The sequence below is a fragment of the Monodelphis domestica genome, chromosome 1, assembly GCF_027887165.1.
Source record: "Monodelphis domestica isolate mMonDom1 chromosome 1, mMonDom1.pri, whole genome shotgun sequence".
In the NCBI taxonomy this organism is placed as follows: domain Eukaryota; kingdom Metazoa; phylum Chordata; class Mammalia; order Didelphimorphia; family Didelphidae; genus Monodelphis; species Monodelphis domestica.
Window position 1 is genome coordinate 176,674,549 of NC_077227.1, and position 19,506 is coordinate 176,694,054.

General features: G+C 41.4%; 2 protein-coding genes across 8 annotated transcripts in view; one reads left to right on the forward strand and one right to left on the reverse strand.

Annotated features, from left to right (window-relative positions):
- Positions 1–218: 218 nt before the first annotated feature.
- OXA1L (OXA1L mitochondrial inner membrane protein) lies at positions 219–6,213 on the forward strand. Of its 2 annotated transcripts, none has more exons than XM_007479794.3 (10): positions 219–341; positions 960–1,133; positions 2,990–3,203; positions 3,892–4,035; positions 4,313–4,398; positions 4,551–4,715; positions 5,174–5,278; positions 5,384–5,546; positions 5,641–5,721; positions 5,813–6,213. In XM_007479794.3, exons 1-10 carry the CDS (start codon positions 279–281, stop codon positions 5,935–5,937), a joined length of 1,320 nt encoding a protein of 439 aa, XP_007479856.1. In that variant the 5' UTR covers positions 219–278; the 3' UTR covers positions 5,938–6,213. The 2 variants fall into 2 exon arrangements, with proteins under 2 accessions (XP_007479856.1, XP_007479855.1); XM_007479793.3 differs by having other exon boundaries at positions 264–404.
- A 440-nt stretch (positions 6,214–6,653) lies between these two features.
- SLC7A7 (solute carrier family 7 member 7) overlaps positions 6,654–19,506 on the reverse strand; it is a 54,923-nt gene continuing 42,070 nt past the window's right edge. For all 6 annotated transcript variants that reach the window (XM_056810024.1, XM_056810021.1, XM_056810023.1 and 3 more), the window contains exons 4-11: positions 14,706–14,831; positions 13,538–13,682; positions 9,172–9,295; positions 8,837–8,940; positions 8,472–8,568; positions 8,211–8,360; positions 7,732–7,915; positions 6,654–7,544 (exon numbers count right to left, since the gene is read on the reverse strand). In XM_056810024.1, the coding sequence (XP_056666002.1) occupies positions 7,438–7,544; positions 7,732–7,915; positions 8,211–8,360; positions 8,472–8,568; positions 8,837–8,940; positions 9,172–9,295; positions 13,538–13,682; positions 14,706–14,831 (1,037 nt within the window). In that variant the 3' untranslated portion in view covers positions 6,654–7,437. The remainder of the gene's footprint in view (positions 7,545–7,731; positions 7,916–8,210; positions 8,361–8,471; positions 8,569–8,836; positions 8,941–9,171; positions 9,296–13,537; positions 13,683–14,705; positions 14,832–19,506) is intronic.

Below are 19,506 nucleotides of genomic sequence, written 5' to 3' on the forward strand. Positions count from 1 at the left end.
AGATTCTGCGCCCTATTACTGGTTACCAAAGGCGCCAGACAAAAGTCGTACCCCGCTTCTAGTCCGTAACCAAGACAACTGCCTCCGCTCGCGTACCTGCTATCTCCTCCCATTGCGTCTTCTTACCAGGATCAAAGATGGCCGCTCCCGTCTACTTTGTATGATGATTCGATCTGTGGAGACTCCTCTGACTTCCTAACCATAATCAAAAGGGCGGCTTCTCGCGTGGAGAGTGCTGTCAGTGCGCAAGCGCAATATCGCTTCCTCTGCCCAGGAAGATGGCGTCGGGACGGATGTGTGGGTACTTGGAGGTTCTTCGCGTATTACGCCCTCGGCGCCAGGTACGGCCCCCTTTACGCCAGGACCAGGACGTGGGCATACAACCTCAACTCACCCGCCTAAAAGTAGGCAAGCCCAGTATGTGCTGGTAACTTCGGACCCCTGAAGCGGGGAAGGGTGTCTCGCTGCTTAATCTCCGTAAATGGGTTAGGAGATGGTGACCTCTGACCCCTTTAGTGCTATGCCCCCGATCTCGTGACTTCTGACTCCTTTAGTGCTATCCCCCCCACCCACCCATCGTGACCTCCGAGGTTCGGTTTTCGTGTAAGGAACTGGCCTTAAGAACCCGGAGAACAGAGTTTAAGTTCTGCCCTTACCACTCTTGCTGGGTGACCTTGAGAAATTACTTAATCGGTTTGTTTTGCCTTTTTTTTTTAATCAACTGTAAAGTGAGGGCCTGTGTGGTTGTGCCTTGCCCATTTCCCCGCCAGGTCATCTGAGGATCAGATGGGCTTCTGAGTATTAAAGTGATTTGAAAATTGTAAAGCATACAGGCGTAAAAGTAATCAATAATAGTAATTTCAAAGGGATATGCAGGGACCTCCAACCCACAACTTTGGTATGTATGGCCTGTCTGCAATGAGTAGCAGGTCATCTTATTTGTCATTTCCCAACTTCAGTTCCACAGTGTCTCCCAGAACTCGTACTGGCTTTGTGGACCACAGTGGAAACGACCACCTGGCACCAGCCTATTCCTAACTAGACAAAGGGGAAAATTATCTCCCTGTGTCTACCACTTGGGCCCAACCCCACGGTACCTCAGCACCTCCACTGCCCTGTTTGCAGAAAGCCAGGTAAGAGACCAAAATGTCATCAAGTAACAAAACAGATGCTCTTTAATTGGAGAATGGCTAAACATTCTAGCATCTGATAAGTGAATGGGATATTTTGAGATATGGGAAGATTTATATGAACTGATGCAAAATGAAAGTGAACAGAAACAAAAGATACACTCAGATATTACAAAAACGTAAATGGAAAGAACAAGAAAACAATCAAAACCCCTTCCTATGAAATTTTAATAATGATGTTTGGCGGGGACAGCTGGGTGGCTCAGTGGATTGAGAGCCAGGTCTAGAGACAGGAGGTCCTGGGATCAAATTTGGCCTCAGACACTTCCCAGCTGTGTGACCCTGGGCAAGTCACTTAACCCCCATTGCCTAGCCCTTACCACTCTTCTGCCTTGGAACCAATATATAGTATTGATTCCAAAATGGAAGGTAAGGGTTTCAAAAATAAATAAATAATGAAGTTTGGCCTCAAAGATATAAAAATACTAACCTTCCTCCTTTGCAAAGATTATAAGAGCATACAACATTTAGATCTAGAAGGCAACTGAGAGGGAACTATGGGTATTGCACACTACCAATGATGTTGAATTTGGTTTCTTGATTGATTAGTTTTGCCAAACTCCTTCCTCCTTTACTCTTTGTTATAAGGGACTGCAGTCTTAAGCTATTTGGGAGAGGGTAAAGAAGGACTATTTAGGAAATGTAAATTATATGGCACTTTGAGATTTACAAAGCACTTAACATGTTATCTCATTTGATCAAAACAAAAGATATCAAACCTTTTAAAAACAGAAGTTAAGGTAACATGATGTGGCAGTGCTTGGTAATACTGTCAAAGAACATTACCATTAGAAAGGACCTTAAAACATTTAGTTCAACCCTCTTATTTTACAGAAGCATTATAGAAAATGGACATTTTTTTTTAAATACCTTGGTTTGAGTCTTGCCTGCAGGTTATTTCACTTTTATGAGTCAGTTTTCCCCATCTGAAAAAAGGGGAATAATGATACTGATACTGCATTCATCACAGCTTTAATGTGAGAAAAGTGCCTTGTAAATTAAGTGTTGACGAAATAACTATGAGTTCAACTTGTAGAAATGATGTGAGCTTTCCAAAAAAGAAAATGAACTAAAGTTCATGTGGGGTAGTGTACAGATTTTTTTTTTTAACCCTTAACCTTAAAGTGGTAAGATAAGGAGCAGCTGGGTAGCTCAGTGGATTGAAAGCCAGGCCTAGAGACCACTCTTCTGCCTTGGAACCAATACACAGTATTGATTCCAAGACGGAAGGTAAGGGGTTAAAAAAAGTGGTAAGGAATAAGCAATGGGGATTAGGGTTAAGTGACCTGCCCAGGGTCCCACAGCTAGGAAGTTTCTAAGGCCAGACACTAGGACCTCCCATCTAGACCTGGCTCTCAATCCACCCAGCTACCTAGCTGCCCCCCAGATTCTTTCTTACTAGATGATTTAAGCATGGATAAAACGATCTTCCTAGCTTAGAAATTTTATGCATATGCAAACTATGGACAGTGTTAGAAGGGTGGGGAGTTACAAAAGCAAGTAGATAGAAATATTACATTGTAACATGAGAACCCAAGGAGACATTGGAGATTCCTTGCTATTCGTTTTTCCTTTTAAAAACTTTATTGATGCCATTTTCATTTTTATATATCATTTATGATTCATTCTCTTATCATCCCCACCCACCAAAGCCCAATCAAATAAAACAAATCAACACATTGGTCAAGTCTGAAAAAGCAAAACAGATGCATTATTCCAAATCTATTATACGCCACTTCTCTGAGATCCCTAATTATTTACCCACTTGGCTCTTTACCAAATTACTTTTCTTCCAACAGGTGCAGACCTCTCCCATTCTCCCTGCAGCCCCTTCCCCACCATCAGTGACAGAGGTAGTTCCAGGGGGAGCTGCTGATGCAGTCCAGGCTGCCACAGAGCAGAGCCTAAGTGACCTGGGACTAGGAGGCTTCACCCCAGTGGGACTCGTGCAGAACCTTTTGGAGTTTGTACATGTTGATCTGGGCCTGCCATGGTGGGGAGCCATTGTTACATGTAAGGGGAATAAGACTTTTGAAGAGAAACAGGATCTTGGGATAGGGGTTTGCAGGTAAAAGAAAATTTAGAGGGATTGAATCTGGTTTAGCAGGATATCGGGGATCACAACCTCAGATGAGGACCAAAATGATGGGGCTTCAGAAGTGACTCAGGTAGAAACACAGGTCAGAAGTCTTAGATGCATAGTTTCTCCAAGTTGGGGGGTTGAGGGGGGGAGCAGATTGGGGGGAGCAGCATTATCGTAGGACAGACAGAAGTCAGATGGTAAAAGCCATTTTGAATGTAGGAGAGGGTTAGAATAAAATCCCTGTGACTAATATCATGATCACTGTGGGCTAGAGGGGAAGAACTTTGATCCACGTGGCTGGGAAGCTGGTCATGCAGGGTGGGTAGGGAAGAAGATATTAAAACAGTAAGCCATCAGTCAGTGCTCTTCTTTCACTAGCAATGACTGAACTCAGAGATTCCCAAATACCCACCTATCTTTCAAAAATTAATATTGGGCGTCTTGATCTGAACAATAGATCAGAGCTATGGAAATAAATTCCAAATGTTTTTCTTTGTCCTGTGCCCTTCAGTTACAGTTGAGATAGGTGATGAGATTGTCCCTTCCTGGTGGGGACCCAATCCCAGCCAGACTAGGGCTTCATACAAATTCACACCTGTCTTTGGTTTGCTTTCATAGGCACTGTTGTTGCAAGAATCATGATTTTCCCCCTCATTGTGAAAGGCCAACGGGAGGCAGTGAAGATCAATAACCACATGCCCGAGATTCAAAAATTTTCCACCCGAATGAATGAGGCCAAGTTATCAGGGGACAAATTTGAATGTAAGTCAATGAAGGATAAGTATGGGAAAGATTCATCCCTGAACTTCACCTTGAACTGGCATTTTTCATGAAAGTATAAGCAGCTTCAGCAGAATCACTGAAGGTCTTGTTGGGACATTGTTGGGGTTGGGTCAAGTCTTGGATGCTCATTCATTCTTGGTGAATAGCAGGGGAGTGAATTTGAGGGTAGAGGTAGAGAAGTATGTGTTAAGTCACAAGGGGGATATTTCCCTCCTCTGGCATTCTATGGTTAACTTGCTTCACCTCTACTGATCAGTTTCCAGGGCCTTTTCAGAACTACAACTTTACCAGAAGAAACATGATGTGAGCCCTTTGAGAGGATTCATTGTTCCTCTAGCCCAGGTGAGCAGCTATGTCATTCTTCTAGGCTTCTAGGACTCCTTTCCTATCTGTTTCCCACTCTCCAGCCTCCTAAGAACTGATTAAGTTTATCTTCATAGTACATTGTAGAACAAGTGGTTATTTCTTTAATACTGGTCTACTTTGTGATCTAGGCTCCTGTCTTCATCTCCTTCTTCATTGCACTGAGAGAAATGGCCTATCTCCCTGTGCCCAGCATGCAGAATGGTGGTCTCTGGTGGTTCCAGGATCTCACAGCAGCTGACCCCCTATATGCATTGCCCTTGTTAGTCACAGCATCAATGTGGGCAATCCTGGAGGTAAGCCTGGATTTTCCTGGGAAACTAATTTTCCAGGTATAGGTAGTAAAGCTTACTAAATTCTGAGGAGCCAAGGAAAAGTATAAAGTCAAAAAATTATCATAAAGGTAAGAGTAGGAGCTGGGGATAAGAGGAAGTAGGAAACTGGTTCATTCGTGAATTCACCTATGGAATATACAGGTCTACCCCCAGATATACCTTTATTGGGTTGTAGGTGGCATCAGGCAGATTGTTCAGGGTTGCAGTTAGTTTCCTAGGAATGATCAGCCAAATCTAGTTAGCTCCCTAATGTTATAGTGGTGTATGGATACAATGAGTATTGTTCCTCCTATTTTCTCCAGAAATAGAAGATAGATGTGGTTTTTTTTGTTTATTACCTACCTCTTCCTTATTTTCAACTTCTTTTTCTATCTTTTCCTGCCTCTCTCTTTTACACTGACTGTTTTCCTTATTGACAGCTGGGTGCTGAAACTGGTGTCAACAATGCCAACCTTCGTATGATGAAAACTGTCTTCCGAGTGCTGCCCCTGATAGTCTTGCCCTTCACCATCAATTTCCCCACGGTATGTCAAACTAAAGGAGCTGGGCCTTTCCTTGTCTGCCTGGCCTAAACCTGCTGTGTCTCCTCACACACTAGTCTTCTTAAAAACCCTTCACTCTTTTTCCAGGCAGTGTTCACATACTGGTTCTCTTCCAACCTCTTCTCGCTGGCCCAAGTGAGCTTCCTTCAGATCCCAGCTGTACGTATTTGGCTTAGAATTCCAAAGCGAATCACACATGAGCCAAGCCAGTTGCCTACACAGGAGGGCCTCATTAAGAGCATCAAAACAGGTACTACTTGTGTTCTAGGGAAAGGGCATTTCTGGAGGGAGGTGATTAGAGGAGAGAACTGATGCTGACTGGTAGCTTATTGCTTCCCCCACAGGCTGGAAAAATGCCCAGACAGCTCACCAGCTAAAGGAGCGGGAGCGTCGCATGAGGGATCACCTGCAGCTTGCAGCTCGAGGTCAATCATTTTTCTTGATTTGACGAATTCTAGACTCTTTACAGGCTCTCTTCTTTCTCTCTGCTTAGCCATTTTCTCTCTTCTTCTCTAGGTCCCTTACGACAGACCTTTACCCACAACCCCTTGTTACAGCCTGAAGGTAAACAGCCTCCTACTACCACCAGTACCAGCAGTAAACCAAAGTCACAGAAGCCCTGGAGGGATACTCTTGGATGACCACCAGTGTATTCACCATCAACATAATGGGGAGCTTTGATTACCAAGAGCCTCAGAGTTCCTGAGGGCAAGATCTGGGCAGTGACTCCCTACCATGTTCCTAGGAGCAGTGAGGTTACAATGACATTCAATCTCACAAACGTTCAATGTCACAGACTCTAGATAAACTAACCCACAAGGTGGGTTTGGGAAGGCTTTCAGTGGTATATGCATAGCAAGCATCTGAGCCACTTTCTCTTCTCTGGAAAGGTAATAAACTTCTGTATTCATATGCTATTTCCTGATTCCTCATCAGTAACTGGGAAAAGGGTAAGACTAAGGGCATTCAGGGTGGCAAAAGTGGGTCAATCCAGACTTTGTTATCATATATGTCTGAAAACTTTTAAAAAGATTTTTCTTTGCAGCTAAATATTCACCTCTGCTTGAAGAATTATGTACCCTAAGTTGGCTAAGAAAAATCAGTATTTAATTAAATCTGTAGCCCATGTCTGTAGTCAACACTTTTATCCTGAGAAGTAATTCACTAGAATTTTACCTCTTTTGCAAATGAAAATGTACTAATGGTCATATAGCTTATAAGTGTAAGAGATGGAACTAGAACCAAAATCTTGTCTCTAGGTCCACCAGCCTACCCAGTACCTTACATTTCCCCTTTTCTCTACCCACAGCATATACAAGGCATGGCCCTAAGAAGACCCCATACAGTATTTTCCAGATGGTGGGTCTAAATAAATATTTATTAATGAGATTTATTTTTTTAAGACCAAGAAAGAGAGGTGTTTGACTGTAGGCCCCACTATTTAATATCCTTTCCATGTTTGTCCTCAGTGAAGGTAGAAATCAACTTTTTAATCAACATTTTACCATTCAATAATTTAACTCTCTAAGTCCCACTTGAAATAGTAATTTCACCTGGCTGTACAAAATACAATGGGCTTTAAGTTGGGAAGAAAGAAGAACTTGGAGAATACTTCTAGAGCATCAAGATTTTTTTTACCCATCTATACCAAGTCTCTGAAAATTAGAGCCAGGATTGTTCCAAGAAGAAACCTGATGGTGTGATGAAAGAGGCCACTGTCATCCCTTTTATTGCTTTCTACCCCTTTGGTAGATCCTCTCTGATGCAGACAGAAGGCCAAGAACATTGCTAACTACCCCCGAGCAGGACTCCCAATGGGAAAGAGTTGGGTAGGGGATACCTATTCTGGGCACTTGCCCCTGTTCCTTCTCCTTCTGAGAACCTACTAAGAAGCTCAAAGTGTGCTTGCTTCTTTCTACCCCTAACCTTCCACTTAAAAATCTGGAACAAGTAACAAAAAATAAATTATTCTCCACCTCTCTTAAAGAATAAGTTCAAAAGTTTCCTCCAGGTCTGGGCTTGGTAAATTTGTCTTCAGGGAAGGATCCCATCCATCCCTCTTATCCTCTGGCCCTGACCAGTAGAAAAAGGAAATTCTTTGCCCTTGTTGGCTCATTAGGGGAGAAAGTCAGGTTGTTGGGTTAGTTGGATTTGTTGTGCTGTTGCTTGGGCATCTCTTCTCCATCTTCCAAATCCATCTCTGCAGCAACTGACATGCACAGGACCTGGACATACCGTGTGGCAGAAGCTACAAAGAGAGAAAATGGGTCATAAATGAGAAGGGATTATGAAAGAGTTGGTGGGGATGGAGAAGTGTGTGAAATTGATCTGTATCAGACTGAGACAAGGGAGAAGCACATCAGAAAGGCAAGAGATCTTCATCTTTCAGAACAAGAAGGAAAAAACTTCAAAAACCAAGGTCATCTAAGACTCACCCACAATCTTTCGGAGGCAGTGTGGACGTTTGTGCTCTGGCACTCTGACGAAGAAGAAGTAAAAGGGCAAGCCTGAAAGGGCAATGCCAATGCCAATAAGGGAATTGATGGTATCACTGTAAAGAGGGACGGCCACCAGGAAGATGGTACAAAGGCAGAAGACAATGGGGAAAAACAAACTGAGCTGCAAAAGGAAAGTTGAAGATAAAATTTGAGTCTAGACAGCCTAAGATTCCCATCATAGCCTAGTACTCTATGGAAGATGGCTAATATCTATCACCCAGTAAGGTCATTTATGCTTCCCTTTTTTTATTACCCTTGAGTGAACCCTCTAGTTTTGTTCCCATGGAGTCTCTCATGTCTAGATTAGATTCCCACTGGCCCCAGAATAATACTGAACAGTCTACCTCCCTGGTTCAAAATTTTCTTACTAGCATATCCTCTAGTTGTTTCATAAGGAACAAAGTTAAATGAGTCACCTTGAGGGGCCGGTTTCGGTCAGGTTCCTTCCAACGTAAGTAGAGCTGCCCCACAATGGAGAGACCCACGAAGAACCAGTAGCTGAAGCTATAGTAGTTGATGAGCTGGAAGATGTCCTCCACACACAAGTAGATTAGTGCCATGGCTCCCTATCAATACATAAACCCTAGAGTTACTAAGAACTGGACACAACCTTTCCTAGGACAGTGTGAGTAATACACTCCATTACCAACCAACCCATCATTAAGAGCAATACTTACATTGAAGAGCAGGGATGGCACTGGAGTATATCTTTCAACATGAATCATGCAGATAGCATCAGGGAGATGGCCTTCTCTCGAGCCCACAAAAAAAAGCCTGTTTCAGGGAGGAGAAAGTAGGCTGAAGTGCGTTGAGGTGGGGCAAAAATTGAGACCCATGGGATATACATGGATTGCCATCAATGTACAAAGAAAGGTGGAAGCTGAATGATGGAATCAGGATGGCAAAGTTGAAAAAGTTAAAAGGCCAAATAATGACCATGACCAAAATAATACTAAAGTAGGCTGGGCCCCCATAAGCCCTCCCTATCCGTCCTTCACATCCATTCTCAGTAACCATGGTATCTCAAGAACACCAATCTCACCTGGAAGCAGCTACAATGGAGGCATTGAGACCTCCAAAACAGGATAAGGCAACAGCCAGGGGAATTGTCCAGTTGAATATTCCAAAAATTCTGTCAGCAAATGTCTATGTGGGGTGTAGAGTAAGGAAAAAAGGTAAGGGTGGGAAGAAAATTTGTACTATGTGAAAATCAAATACTATGCTCCCACCCTAGTAATCTCATGTTTTCTTCCTAAATCTGAGCTACCCATTCTCCAATGTACCTTGGAGGTGTGCTCCATCAAGGCTCTAGGAAACAAGGACCTATCTACCCTAGATCAACAACTTCCTCACCCTCTTGATAGCCACAACCCTTACCACAGCAACAGCATCACTGTCCAAGATGTCCTTCATGTTTAGCACAGTGTAATAAGCCACATTGGTCAAAATGTAGATAATAGTAACAATGGGCATGGAAATGCCAATGGAGAGGGGCAAGTTCCTACAATAAGAGAGCAAAGAATAGATGTTAGTCCTATTCCCCTCTAGGTAATTTCCCAGTATCCTTAGACTACTCCCCTTACCACTACAATCTTTCCCAAGAACAGTGGGATGGCTCACTGTACCTTTTATCTGCTTCTGTGTCTGAGTTCTCTGGTGGTAAGAGTATTTACTGTGTGAGCGCTAAGGATACAAACACAATCCCTGCCTTCAAGGAGTTTACATTCTCCTAGAGAAAAATTCTGTATAGATTACACTTTGTGTAACTATAAAGCCCTGTATAAATGTTATCATGACTACATTGGCTCAAGTCCAGAGGTTCTAATTCTATTCATAACCAAAGAGCATTTGGGAAAAGTGCTATTAAACTTACACTACAGATGGAAAATTGATGGATTCTGAGCAGATTGAAATATTTTTTCTCTTTTATTTTTCTTGCCTTTTTATTTTTTTGGCAACATGACTAAAGTGGAAATATGCTTTGCATGACTTCATATGCATAATGGGCATTGTATTTCTTGCCTTCTCAATGCATGGAAGGATGGAGAGGGAGAGAATTTAGAACTGAAAATAAAATTTAAAATTAAGGAGGCAATGCTACTCCTGAAAAAAATCAACTATACATGAGTGAGAAGGAAGAGTTGCTCATAAGGGAGGGGGGAAGTGGTTAATGGAGATGATGGAGACGGGCTGGATTACAAGATAACCGTGCAGGAAGAAGGTAGAAGCCATTTACCCAGATGTCCAATCTGCTAATAAGAATACCTTCCCCTAGGCACAAACAGAAGCCATTTCCTACCTAACAGTCCAGATTATGAAGCCTTAGAACAGGTAATACAGGAAGACTCTAAAATGTCTATGGAGAACAGCAAGAACAAGAGAGAGCGCCATCCATCCTAACCAGTTTACATACTAATGTATCTAGTATCTAGGGGATTGCCTAAAGATCTTTCAAGGTCCCTTTCAGACCAACAGAGCTATTAAGGACACTCCTAAAATGCCAGATGGCAATTCTTAGTCATTCCGGTTCCATCCAGCAGGTGGAAACATCATTCCAGCCTGAATCTAGCTCATTTCTACTAACTGCTCCCTAATTAGGCTCTTATCTTTCATTAAAAGGCCACCTTGTTGGTTTCTCAAAAATAATGTGGTCTCATTTGCATATTATTTTGCATGAAAACGATTTTATTCGTGACTCCGAGATGTACAAAAATATATCCATCCTCTGCTTTTTTTCCTTCCTCTGCAAACCAAAAGCTTCTGCTTCATCAGTTTGGCCACTAATTCACAATACTTTGAAATGTTGACTGGTAGGAATTGGGAAAGATTGGGAGATTCAGTAATGTTGCTTCTAAGTGTATCTCCCAGAGAAATCAAAGAAAGCAGAAAAGGTCTCATATGTACAAAATATGTATAGCAGCTCCTGATTTCTGAAACTATTACTACCCAGAGTATCACCATTCTCCCAGTCATTCAAGCATGAAACCTAATTGTCATCTTAAATTCCTGACTGTCTCACCCCCTCCCCATATCCAATCTGTGGCCGAGTCCTAGCATTTCTGCCTATAACATTTCTCATACTGACACTGTCACCACCTTCAGGCCCTCGTCACCTTGATGCCTGAGCCATCTCAATGACCTACTGGTCTCCCTGCTTCAAGTCTCTTCCCCAGGCCAGCCTATTCTGTATTCAGCTGTCATATTGATCCTTCTAAAGCTCAGATCTAATCATGTCAACCCTTCACACACACATACACACACCCATTCAATAAACTCTAGTAGCTATCTATCACCTCCAAGAACAAATATAACCTTTGGCTTTTAAATTCCTTCCTAGATCAGCCTCTTCTCCAGCCTTCTTACACCTTTCTCCTCTCCACATACTCAGTAATCCAAAGACAATGGCCTGCTTGCTTTTCCTTACACAGAACACATTTTATCTCCCAACTGCATTTTCACCATGGCTGCTATTCTCTCCCTCTTCATCTCCTTGTCCTAACTTCCCTGAATTTTTTCAGGTCCCACCTTCTGCAAGAAACCTTTCCTATTCTTCCTTCATTTTAGTGCCTTTCCTCTTGAGATTATTTCCAATTTATTCCGTAAATATTTTGTTGGGACGCAGCTATTTATGTGTGGTCTCCTCCATTAGACTGTGAGCTCCTCAAGACCTGGGACTTTCATCTGTATCTCTTCTTGTGGGAGCAAAGAAGCAGAACTTAATGGGTTGCCCATCATTCGGAGAATGAATGAACAAATTATGGCACCGCAATGTAATGGAATACTAGTGTGCTGTAAGAAATGATGAAAAGATGCTCAGTTCACAACAGTGAAAACTGTACTCTAGAATGATACTGATTACTCCCTGGGGTCATCCCCATAAGAAAAGATGATCCCAATTTGCCTATGTGCCTAAGGGCCACTAGCACAGAAATGGCAACCTAATACTGTAGGGAGTCAAAAGAAAACAGGAACAATAACTGATAGTGCTGTAAAATAAGGATAATAATAAAACCTTCCTCAGAGGGTAGTCAAACAAAATAATGTATGTAAAGTATTTTATAAGCATTAAAGTGTCATATATCAATTAAAGAACATTTATTAAATGCCTTCTATATGCCAGGGACTATGCTAAGCCCTAGGGAAAGATAAAATAAAACAGGTCAGGCTCCCTAGGAGCTTACATTCTTATCAAGGAAGACAAATGCACACTTAGAAATATATATTAAAATCTGCATGGATTTTTTTAAAAAAGAAATATTGAGAGGCAATTTCAGAGAAACCTGCTAAGAATCAATGCAGTGAAGTAAGCAGAATCAGGAGAACAATTTATGTAATAATAGCATTATAAAAGCATTTTGAAAGATTTAAAACTCTGATCAATGCTGTGGTTTGCTGTAATGAACATTATGAACCTCTTGACAAAGAATAAACTAAATATACAGAATGAGACATGTTTTTGGACATGACCAATATGGAAATTTATTTTGCTTGACTTTGTGAATTTGTTACATGAGGTTTGTTTGTTTTTTAATTTATCTTTTATTTCCGCAAAAAAAATTACACCTAAGTATTCCAAGGTTACATGATCCATGCTTGTCTGCCTCCCCTCTTCCCTCCCCACCTCTGGGAGTTGACAAGCAATTCTACTGGGTTGTACGTGTATTATCACTCAAAACCTATTTCTCTATTGTCCATTTTTGTAAGAAAATAATCTAAATAAACTAAATAACAATAAAAATAAACTAAAACCCCAATTCATATACCCAAATAAACCTGATAAATCATGTTTTCATCTGCATTTCTATTCCAATAGTTCTTTCTCTAGATGTGGATAGTATTTTTTTCAAAGTCCCTCAGAATTGTTCTGGATCATTGCAGTGCTGTTAGTAGCAAAATCTATCACATTTGATTGTCCCACAATTCTTGTGACTTCATACAATGTTCTCCCAGTTCTGCATATTCCACTCTGCATTAGTTTACATAGGTCCTTCCAGTTCTCTCTGAAATCATCTTGTTCATCATTCCATCTAGCACAGTAATTTTCTATCACTATCATATACCACAATTTATTCAACCATTCCCTGATCAAGGAACATCCCCTCAGTTTCTAATTCTTTGCCACCACAAAGAGTGCAGCTATAAATATTTTTGTACAAACAGATCCTTTCCTATTTCTTTTTATCTCTTTGGGATACAGCCCTAGTAGTAGTATTGCTAGATTAAAGGAGTTGCATTCTTTTAAAGCCCTTTGGACATAATTCCAAATTGCCCTCCAGAATGGTTGGGTCAATTCACAACTCCACCAGCAATACATTAGGGTGCCAATTTTGCCACATCCCCTCCAACATATATTATTTTCCTTTGCTATCATATTGGCCAATCTGCTAGGTAAAAGGTGATATCTCAGAGTTGTTACAAGAGTTTTGGTGGATTTTGCTTTTATTCCCCAGTGGGACCTGGGAAGGAGGCAAGATAAAATATTTGTTAGTGTTTTGTTAATTAATAAAATGTTAATTAATAAACTTTATAAATATAATACTTGGAGTATTGGACATTAAATCCTACAAATAAAATGTATTTTTTATGATATTCAAGGTTTTCAGACAAACAGATTAATTCAATAGATTTGGAAAATATGGGCAGGATAGTTGAGCCTAAAGAGGGGGCAGGGGTTGAAAATAAAGTCAAAGTAACGGCAAATGCATGGGAAAGTACAAATATGTAATCTGTGATGAGGACCCACCTTTCAGGATTCTTGATCTCCTCAGTGACATAGTTGAGAGTATCCCAGCCAGAGTAGGAGAAAAGAGCAGAATACAGTGCCAAAGCAATATTTCCCATTGAAAACGAAGACCCCTCAAATGAATTCTCCAAGTTAGTCGCCTCTCCTAGAATCCAGAAAATTTTATAGGGTAGGAATATTAAGACAGCCCAAAATCTCGAGGTAATTCAGACTAAGAGGTGAAAAATCAAGTCAATGCAGGTGAATAGGACTTCCTAAGACCTCCAGAAACTTATGAAAGACCAGGCTAAAGATTCATTAAGGAACAACCAACAATCTCCTAAGACCCCTCATTTCGAGTTGAGGGCTTAAGCCCACATCCTCCTTTTTCAAAGGAGGAACCCTAAGGCCCAAAGTTGTGAGATGACTTATCCAAAATCATGCAGCTAGCAAGCAGCAGGGCCAAGATTCCAAGCCAGGACCCATAACTAAATCGAATACTGTTTCCACTACAACATGCAGATGGGCCAGAAGGAAAGGAAAGATCGGGAGGATCTGGGGAGAATTAGACTAATGCAATGAAGTCAAACTAAAAGAGAAACAGGGGTCACTAAACTGTTCATAAAGATGCCTGTGGGCCACATATTGACTTGGAAAACCACATATTAATATTGCCTGTGCTTTATTGCATTTTTATTTATTTCATTAAGTATTTCCCAAATTCATTTTAATCTTGTTTAAGAGGCAATCAGGAGTTTTGTGGGTTATATGCAGCCCCTCACAGTTAACAGGTCTAGTCTAAGGGACTAGTCAGAATGGTGAGAGTAAGAGGCACAAGAGAACTGGAAGGCAGAGATATGTACTAATGTCCCAGAGCTATACTTTAATTTGCCTCATTTGTGGTCTCTTCATGACCAGCCCACAGAGTAGATAAGAGCTAGATAAGAAAGAGGAGTTTAACATAGCTAGAAGAATGATCTGGCATCTAAGTGGACACACCTACATACATACACCTGCACCATCTGAAAATAGGCAGGGAAGAGAGTCAGGTAAGTCCATTTCTACCTTCTCCTGCTCCCAAAGGGAGTAAAATCCTAGTGTGCAGCATGGGGCTTAGGAGTCCTGAAAAGTGCCTGGACCAAGCACATTCCACACTGGCCCCTTTGCCAAGACCAGCCCTGCCTCTTACCCTGGCCAATTTTGACAATGCCAGCAATGATGACCGCAATCAGGGCCACTACTTTCGCATAGGTGAAAATGTCCTGTACCATTGTTCCCCACTTGACATAAGCACAATTAATGAAGGTTAAGAGACCTGAAAGAAAAAAAAAATCCTAGTTAATGACTATGTCAGGGGAGGAAGGAGCTGGGGAGGTTGCTTTTTAAGCAGTTACCTTTGGTGATGTCTTTGGGGCCAAGAGCTCTGATCTGCTTTCTTTTTCTAATGAAGGTCTCATCATTATACCCAAGAAATTAGCTGAGCATGTGTGCACAACCCTGATCTAGAGACCATGGAGTTACCTTACCCTCTAAGGACCCATGTCCTTGCCCTCAAGTAGCTCACCAGGGGACAAACTGATATCAAATATTCTCAAATATCTCAGATGAGACAATGGCAGAGGCAGCTAGATAAACTCTTATCTGATAAGAGCATTAGACCTGAAGTTAGAAAGATGAGTTCAAATCTAGCCTTAGATACTTTTATTGTCTTACAATACTTTTATTAACGGTGTGAGCCTGGGTAAGTCACTTCTGCCTGCCTCATTTTCCTCATCTGTAAAAATGACATAATAATAGTATCACCTCCTGGAGTTATTATGAAGATGATATATTTGTAAAGCAATTTGCAAGCCTCAAAGTGCTGTATAAATGCTACTTAATTACACATTCACAACAGAGGGCAAAAGATGATGGAAAGAGATTAGTGGTGATAGACATAGTGCATAGATCCAGAGAAAAAAAGGTTATGCCATTTCTCCCATCCCCCAGCTACATCTCTGAGGACCCTGCTCTGACTCTGTTATGTTACTGCTGAGTTATTTTATCCTCGATCCTTTCCGTGAGAATAGTCTTGTTGTGACTTATCCACTGTCTGAGCCGACAGGTCAGGACGTGTGACCAAGGATTAGAATCTAAGCCAGACTTCCTGTGCCTGCCAGCCCCATTGCTTATTTTTCTGTTGAAAGATTCACTTGAAGCTGAGAGGGCTGCTGAGAGTAGGTAGGAGCTTTCTCCCTAGCCCAACAATCATCTCAGTAGGAACAACTACAAGGATTCCTCAAGAAATTCCCTGGAGGTAACTAGAATCTTAGCATGAGGGAAGCTGGTAAGGACCACAGAAGCCCTCTAGTCCAGTGCCTTTTTTTTTAACAGATGAGAAAGCTCAGAGAAGTCATGATTTGCTTGTTAGTTGCAAGCAGAGTCCACCCTCCAACCCAGGTCTCCCAAATCTCTGTCTTAGGGTCTTCCCCCTGTACCATAATACTTCTCCAATATACCTCCATAATACCTTTCCTATAGCTTTGGTAAATCTCCTAGGTGAAAGAAGAGTCAAGGAAGGGGAGAAGCCCACACGTTGCCAACAGACAGTTGGCTTCAGTGATGCAGGATGTGGGAGGAAAGAAAGGTAGAAAAAGATTTTAAGTCGTTAAATGTTTCTTAAAATCTGTTCCAGTCCCAAACCTCCCCTTCCTTGGGTTCTCGTTCTCATTCTTTCCTTCTCTAAAACATTCCCCTGAGGACAAACTTTGGCCACCTTATCCTCTCCTGGGCTCCTTTTGCCTGTGGGCTCCAAAGGAAAGGACAAAGTTTACCTCTGTCATACCAGTAATAAAACTCGGTCACACTGGGAGTCTTGCTAGCTGGAGGCTACCATGTCAGTTGGAAATCCCAAGACTTTGACAGCTATTCCTTGCTCAAGGCTTCACTTGTTTCAACATATACAATGAGGTATGGATTAGATGGCCTCTGAGCGCCCTTCCAACTCAAAATCTATAATCCTATGATTATGCTCCAGTCTTCCCATTTCCCTCTTTCTGTAAAGTTCAAAACTCTACGCCACTATGACCAAATGACCAAAATAACCAAAATGACAAAAAAATTATTCCTCTCCCCCCCAACCATATCAGGCAGGGGGGTATTTAATTCTATAAAGAAACAATTCTGTGTTCTCCCACCCCTCCTTAATTCTTCCACTGACTTTTACTGTTCTACATCTTTGCTTTTCCCAGTAAGGATCATTTCTGTTCCTTACAAAGTTAAGAAGAAAAAAAAATCCACTACAATAAACAATCAAATCTTATCAGAGGGCTAGGCCAAAATGCAATTAGAGAGCCAGGCCTCACCAAGCCAAGTTAATCATTAAGGCACGCCCAAGCATGCACAATCAGGCTGACTCTCCCCTAAATGAACAAGGATCCTCCATCTTAGCCTTCAGCTCACAGATCTTCCAGCATTTTGGAGCAACCTGAACTTCTCAACATGCAATTTACTACTCCCAGCCACTCTCATCCAGACCACAATCCTCCTGACCACTGCCTCATTGCCTACTTTTGCTTCTCCCTTTCTCCCTTGGTACCCTTCAAGAGATACCACAATGTACCAACATCCTGGTAAATGAAAGCTCTATGTTCTTTCAAGTTTTTTCCAACTAGTGCTTTAGATTATAGGTCACCCCAGACTATACAAGACTCTGGGGAATGGACCCTAACTGGTATGAATTCAAGAGATTAATCCATTCCACCAACAGTTCAGAAGAAGCACTAATTATGGAAACAAAACCTGGATTCAATCTCACCTTTGATACTAACTACTCCATGAGGTCCAAGGCAAGTCACAACCTCTCTAGATCTATTTCTTCATCTGTAAAATAAAGGGTTAAACTAGCTCAAATGTAGTATGTTGGATAGAAGACTGGACTAAGAGTCAGGAAAGCACTGGGTTTGATTCCTGCCTCAGACACTAATTCCAATGACAAGTCATTTAACCTCAGTGGGCCTCAGTTTCCTCATTTACAAAAACAAAGTGTGTTGGACTCAATGACTTCTAATATCCTTTCCATCTCTGAAACTCAGAGCTCTACAAACAATCCTCTACACTTTACTACAGCAAATGGTACTAAAAAATGAAGAGTTCACTCTTCATAATCCCCTACTCTCCATTCCATTCTCTGGATCCAACAGTAAAGGGATCCTCTCTGTAGATTACTCCAATTCCCTATTCCTCTGGTCTTAGAACTCTTTTTTGCAGCCTTTGCCACTCCTAAACCTGAGGCAATTGATTTGTTTAATGGAACTCAGGGAAGATGATGTGTCAGCTTTATGACCCAAACTCCTGATATCATCTTGATAAATTAGTTTGTTTATTCAGTCATGTTACTTTACCATATGTAAAATGTATGTATGATATCTAGTTTGATCTATTTGTTTAGCATGGAAAACTTTTTAAAAGTGAAAAAGGAGTCCTCTGAAGAGAGGGATGAAAAAGAGAGGAGTGGTACACCTGAACCCTCTTTTTCCCTGCTCTTAAACCTCTTCCTTCTGGGAGCAGGCCTTGGGAGAAGGAAGTGAGTATGGCAAGAAGGAAAATGCTAACTTGACTCTTCCTACGCTTCTGAGGGTGGATACAGCTGATAGGTGGCTCCAGAACTGTGGCCAAGATCATTGCTCTTGAAGAAACTGATGCTTTGAAGGCAGAGCCAGAGGAAGAAAGTGCTTATAGAATATAAGACATACACTGGACTAATTCCAGAGCAACCTTGACCCCATATTTCCACTCTGTTTGGCAAGTCAATTCTTCCTCAACCCTGGAGGTGCAGATCCAAACTAGAGTGTCTCTATGGAGTCCACTCATGTCCAGAGAATCTCCTGAAGATCTAATCCAGGCTTGGACCTTTCTTGGTCCAAGGAAGCCAACTCATCTCTAACACCAGCACATACTTGGACCTACTTAGAGTGCCATGGACCTTCTCTGGAGTCAAACCCCAGAGCAAACTCCAGTTGTCCCTGGAAGGTTATGGACCAAGTAATCCCAGAATCAGACATCAATTTCTAGGGCCACTCAACCAAACTAGATCTCCCAAACCTCTGGTGGCTTAGATTTGTACCCCAAGCATGACCCCAAAAGTGAACTCTCCCTAAAGTTAGATATTAATAGGTCATATTCAAGAATACCTGCTACAAAATCATCCCATGAAACCTATACCTCTGGGGAATTTGTATACAGAAAAGTATGGGCTAGAAGAATTACTGGATTAAAATGAACCTAAAAAACCATCCTTTAGTCTAATTTTACTTTGAACCAAAAATAAGAACCTTGTAGGGACTAGCTCTTCCATTAGGTACATTAGGGACATAAATATGTAGGCATATCACACACAGAGATATGGAAAAATAGGTAAAGTTGTTCCAGAAAACTTCCAAATGTTGGCTGGAGCAAAGGCTATTTCATCTTGAGGAGACACAGATTCCCCAAAGTATCTTTCACTCACCTCAATAGGAAGGTTCTATTTTCTCCTATTTCTCAAACCCAATGTTCCTTTGTAGAAATGCAGCCCTGTTGTTGCCCAAACAGTTAACTCAAAAACAACCAGAATAGCTAGGTAGCTCAGCAGATAAGAGAGCCAGGCTTAGATATTGGAGGTCCTGGGTTCAAACATGACCTCAGATGCTTCTTAACTGTGTGACCCTGGGTAAGTCATGTAATTCCCTTTGCCTAACCCTTACCACTCTTTTTTCTTAGAACCAACACTTAGCATTGATACTAAGATAGAAGGTAAGGGTTTAAAAAAACAATAAAAATAGAAGTATATTAGTCCTAATTTATTGGTCATAATACAGTTTGCCTACTAATCATTTAATGGCTACATGTATAGAAACACACTCATCGTCTACTCCTTTCCTCTCTGGGTACTTTTAATTCCAAAAATATCAGTCCAGAAAAACTGTTTCTCTTAAAAATCAGTCTTTCCTATAGCTCTGGGTGGTTTGATC

Bases quoted from the DNA above. Each gene is read 5' to 3' on its own strand.
- OXA1L (XM_007479793.3), top strand. From the start codon at position 279: ATGGCGTCGGGACGGATGTGTGGGTACTTGGAGGTTCTTCGCGTATTA. The intron at 1,134-2,989 runs GTAAGAGACCAA...TTCTTCCAACAG, and splicing joins CCCTGTTTGCAGAAAGCCAG to GTGCAGACCTCTCCCATTCT. The intron at 5,279-5,383 runs GTATGTCAAACT...CTCTTTTTCCAG, and splicing joins TCACCATCAATTTCCCCACG to GCAGTGTTCACATACTGGTT.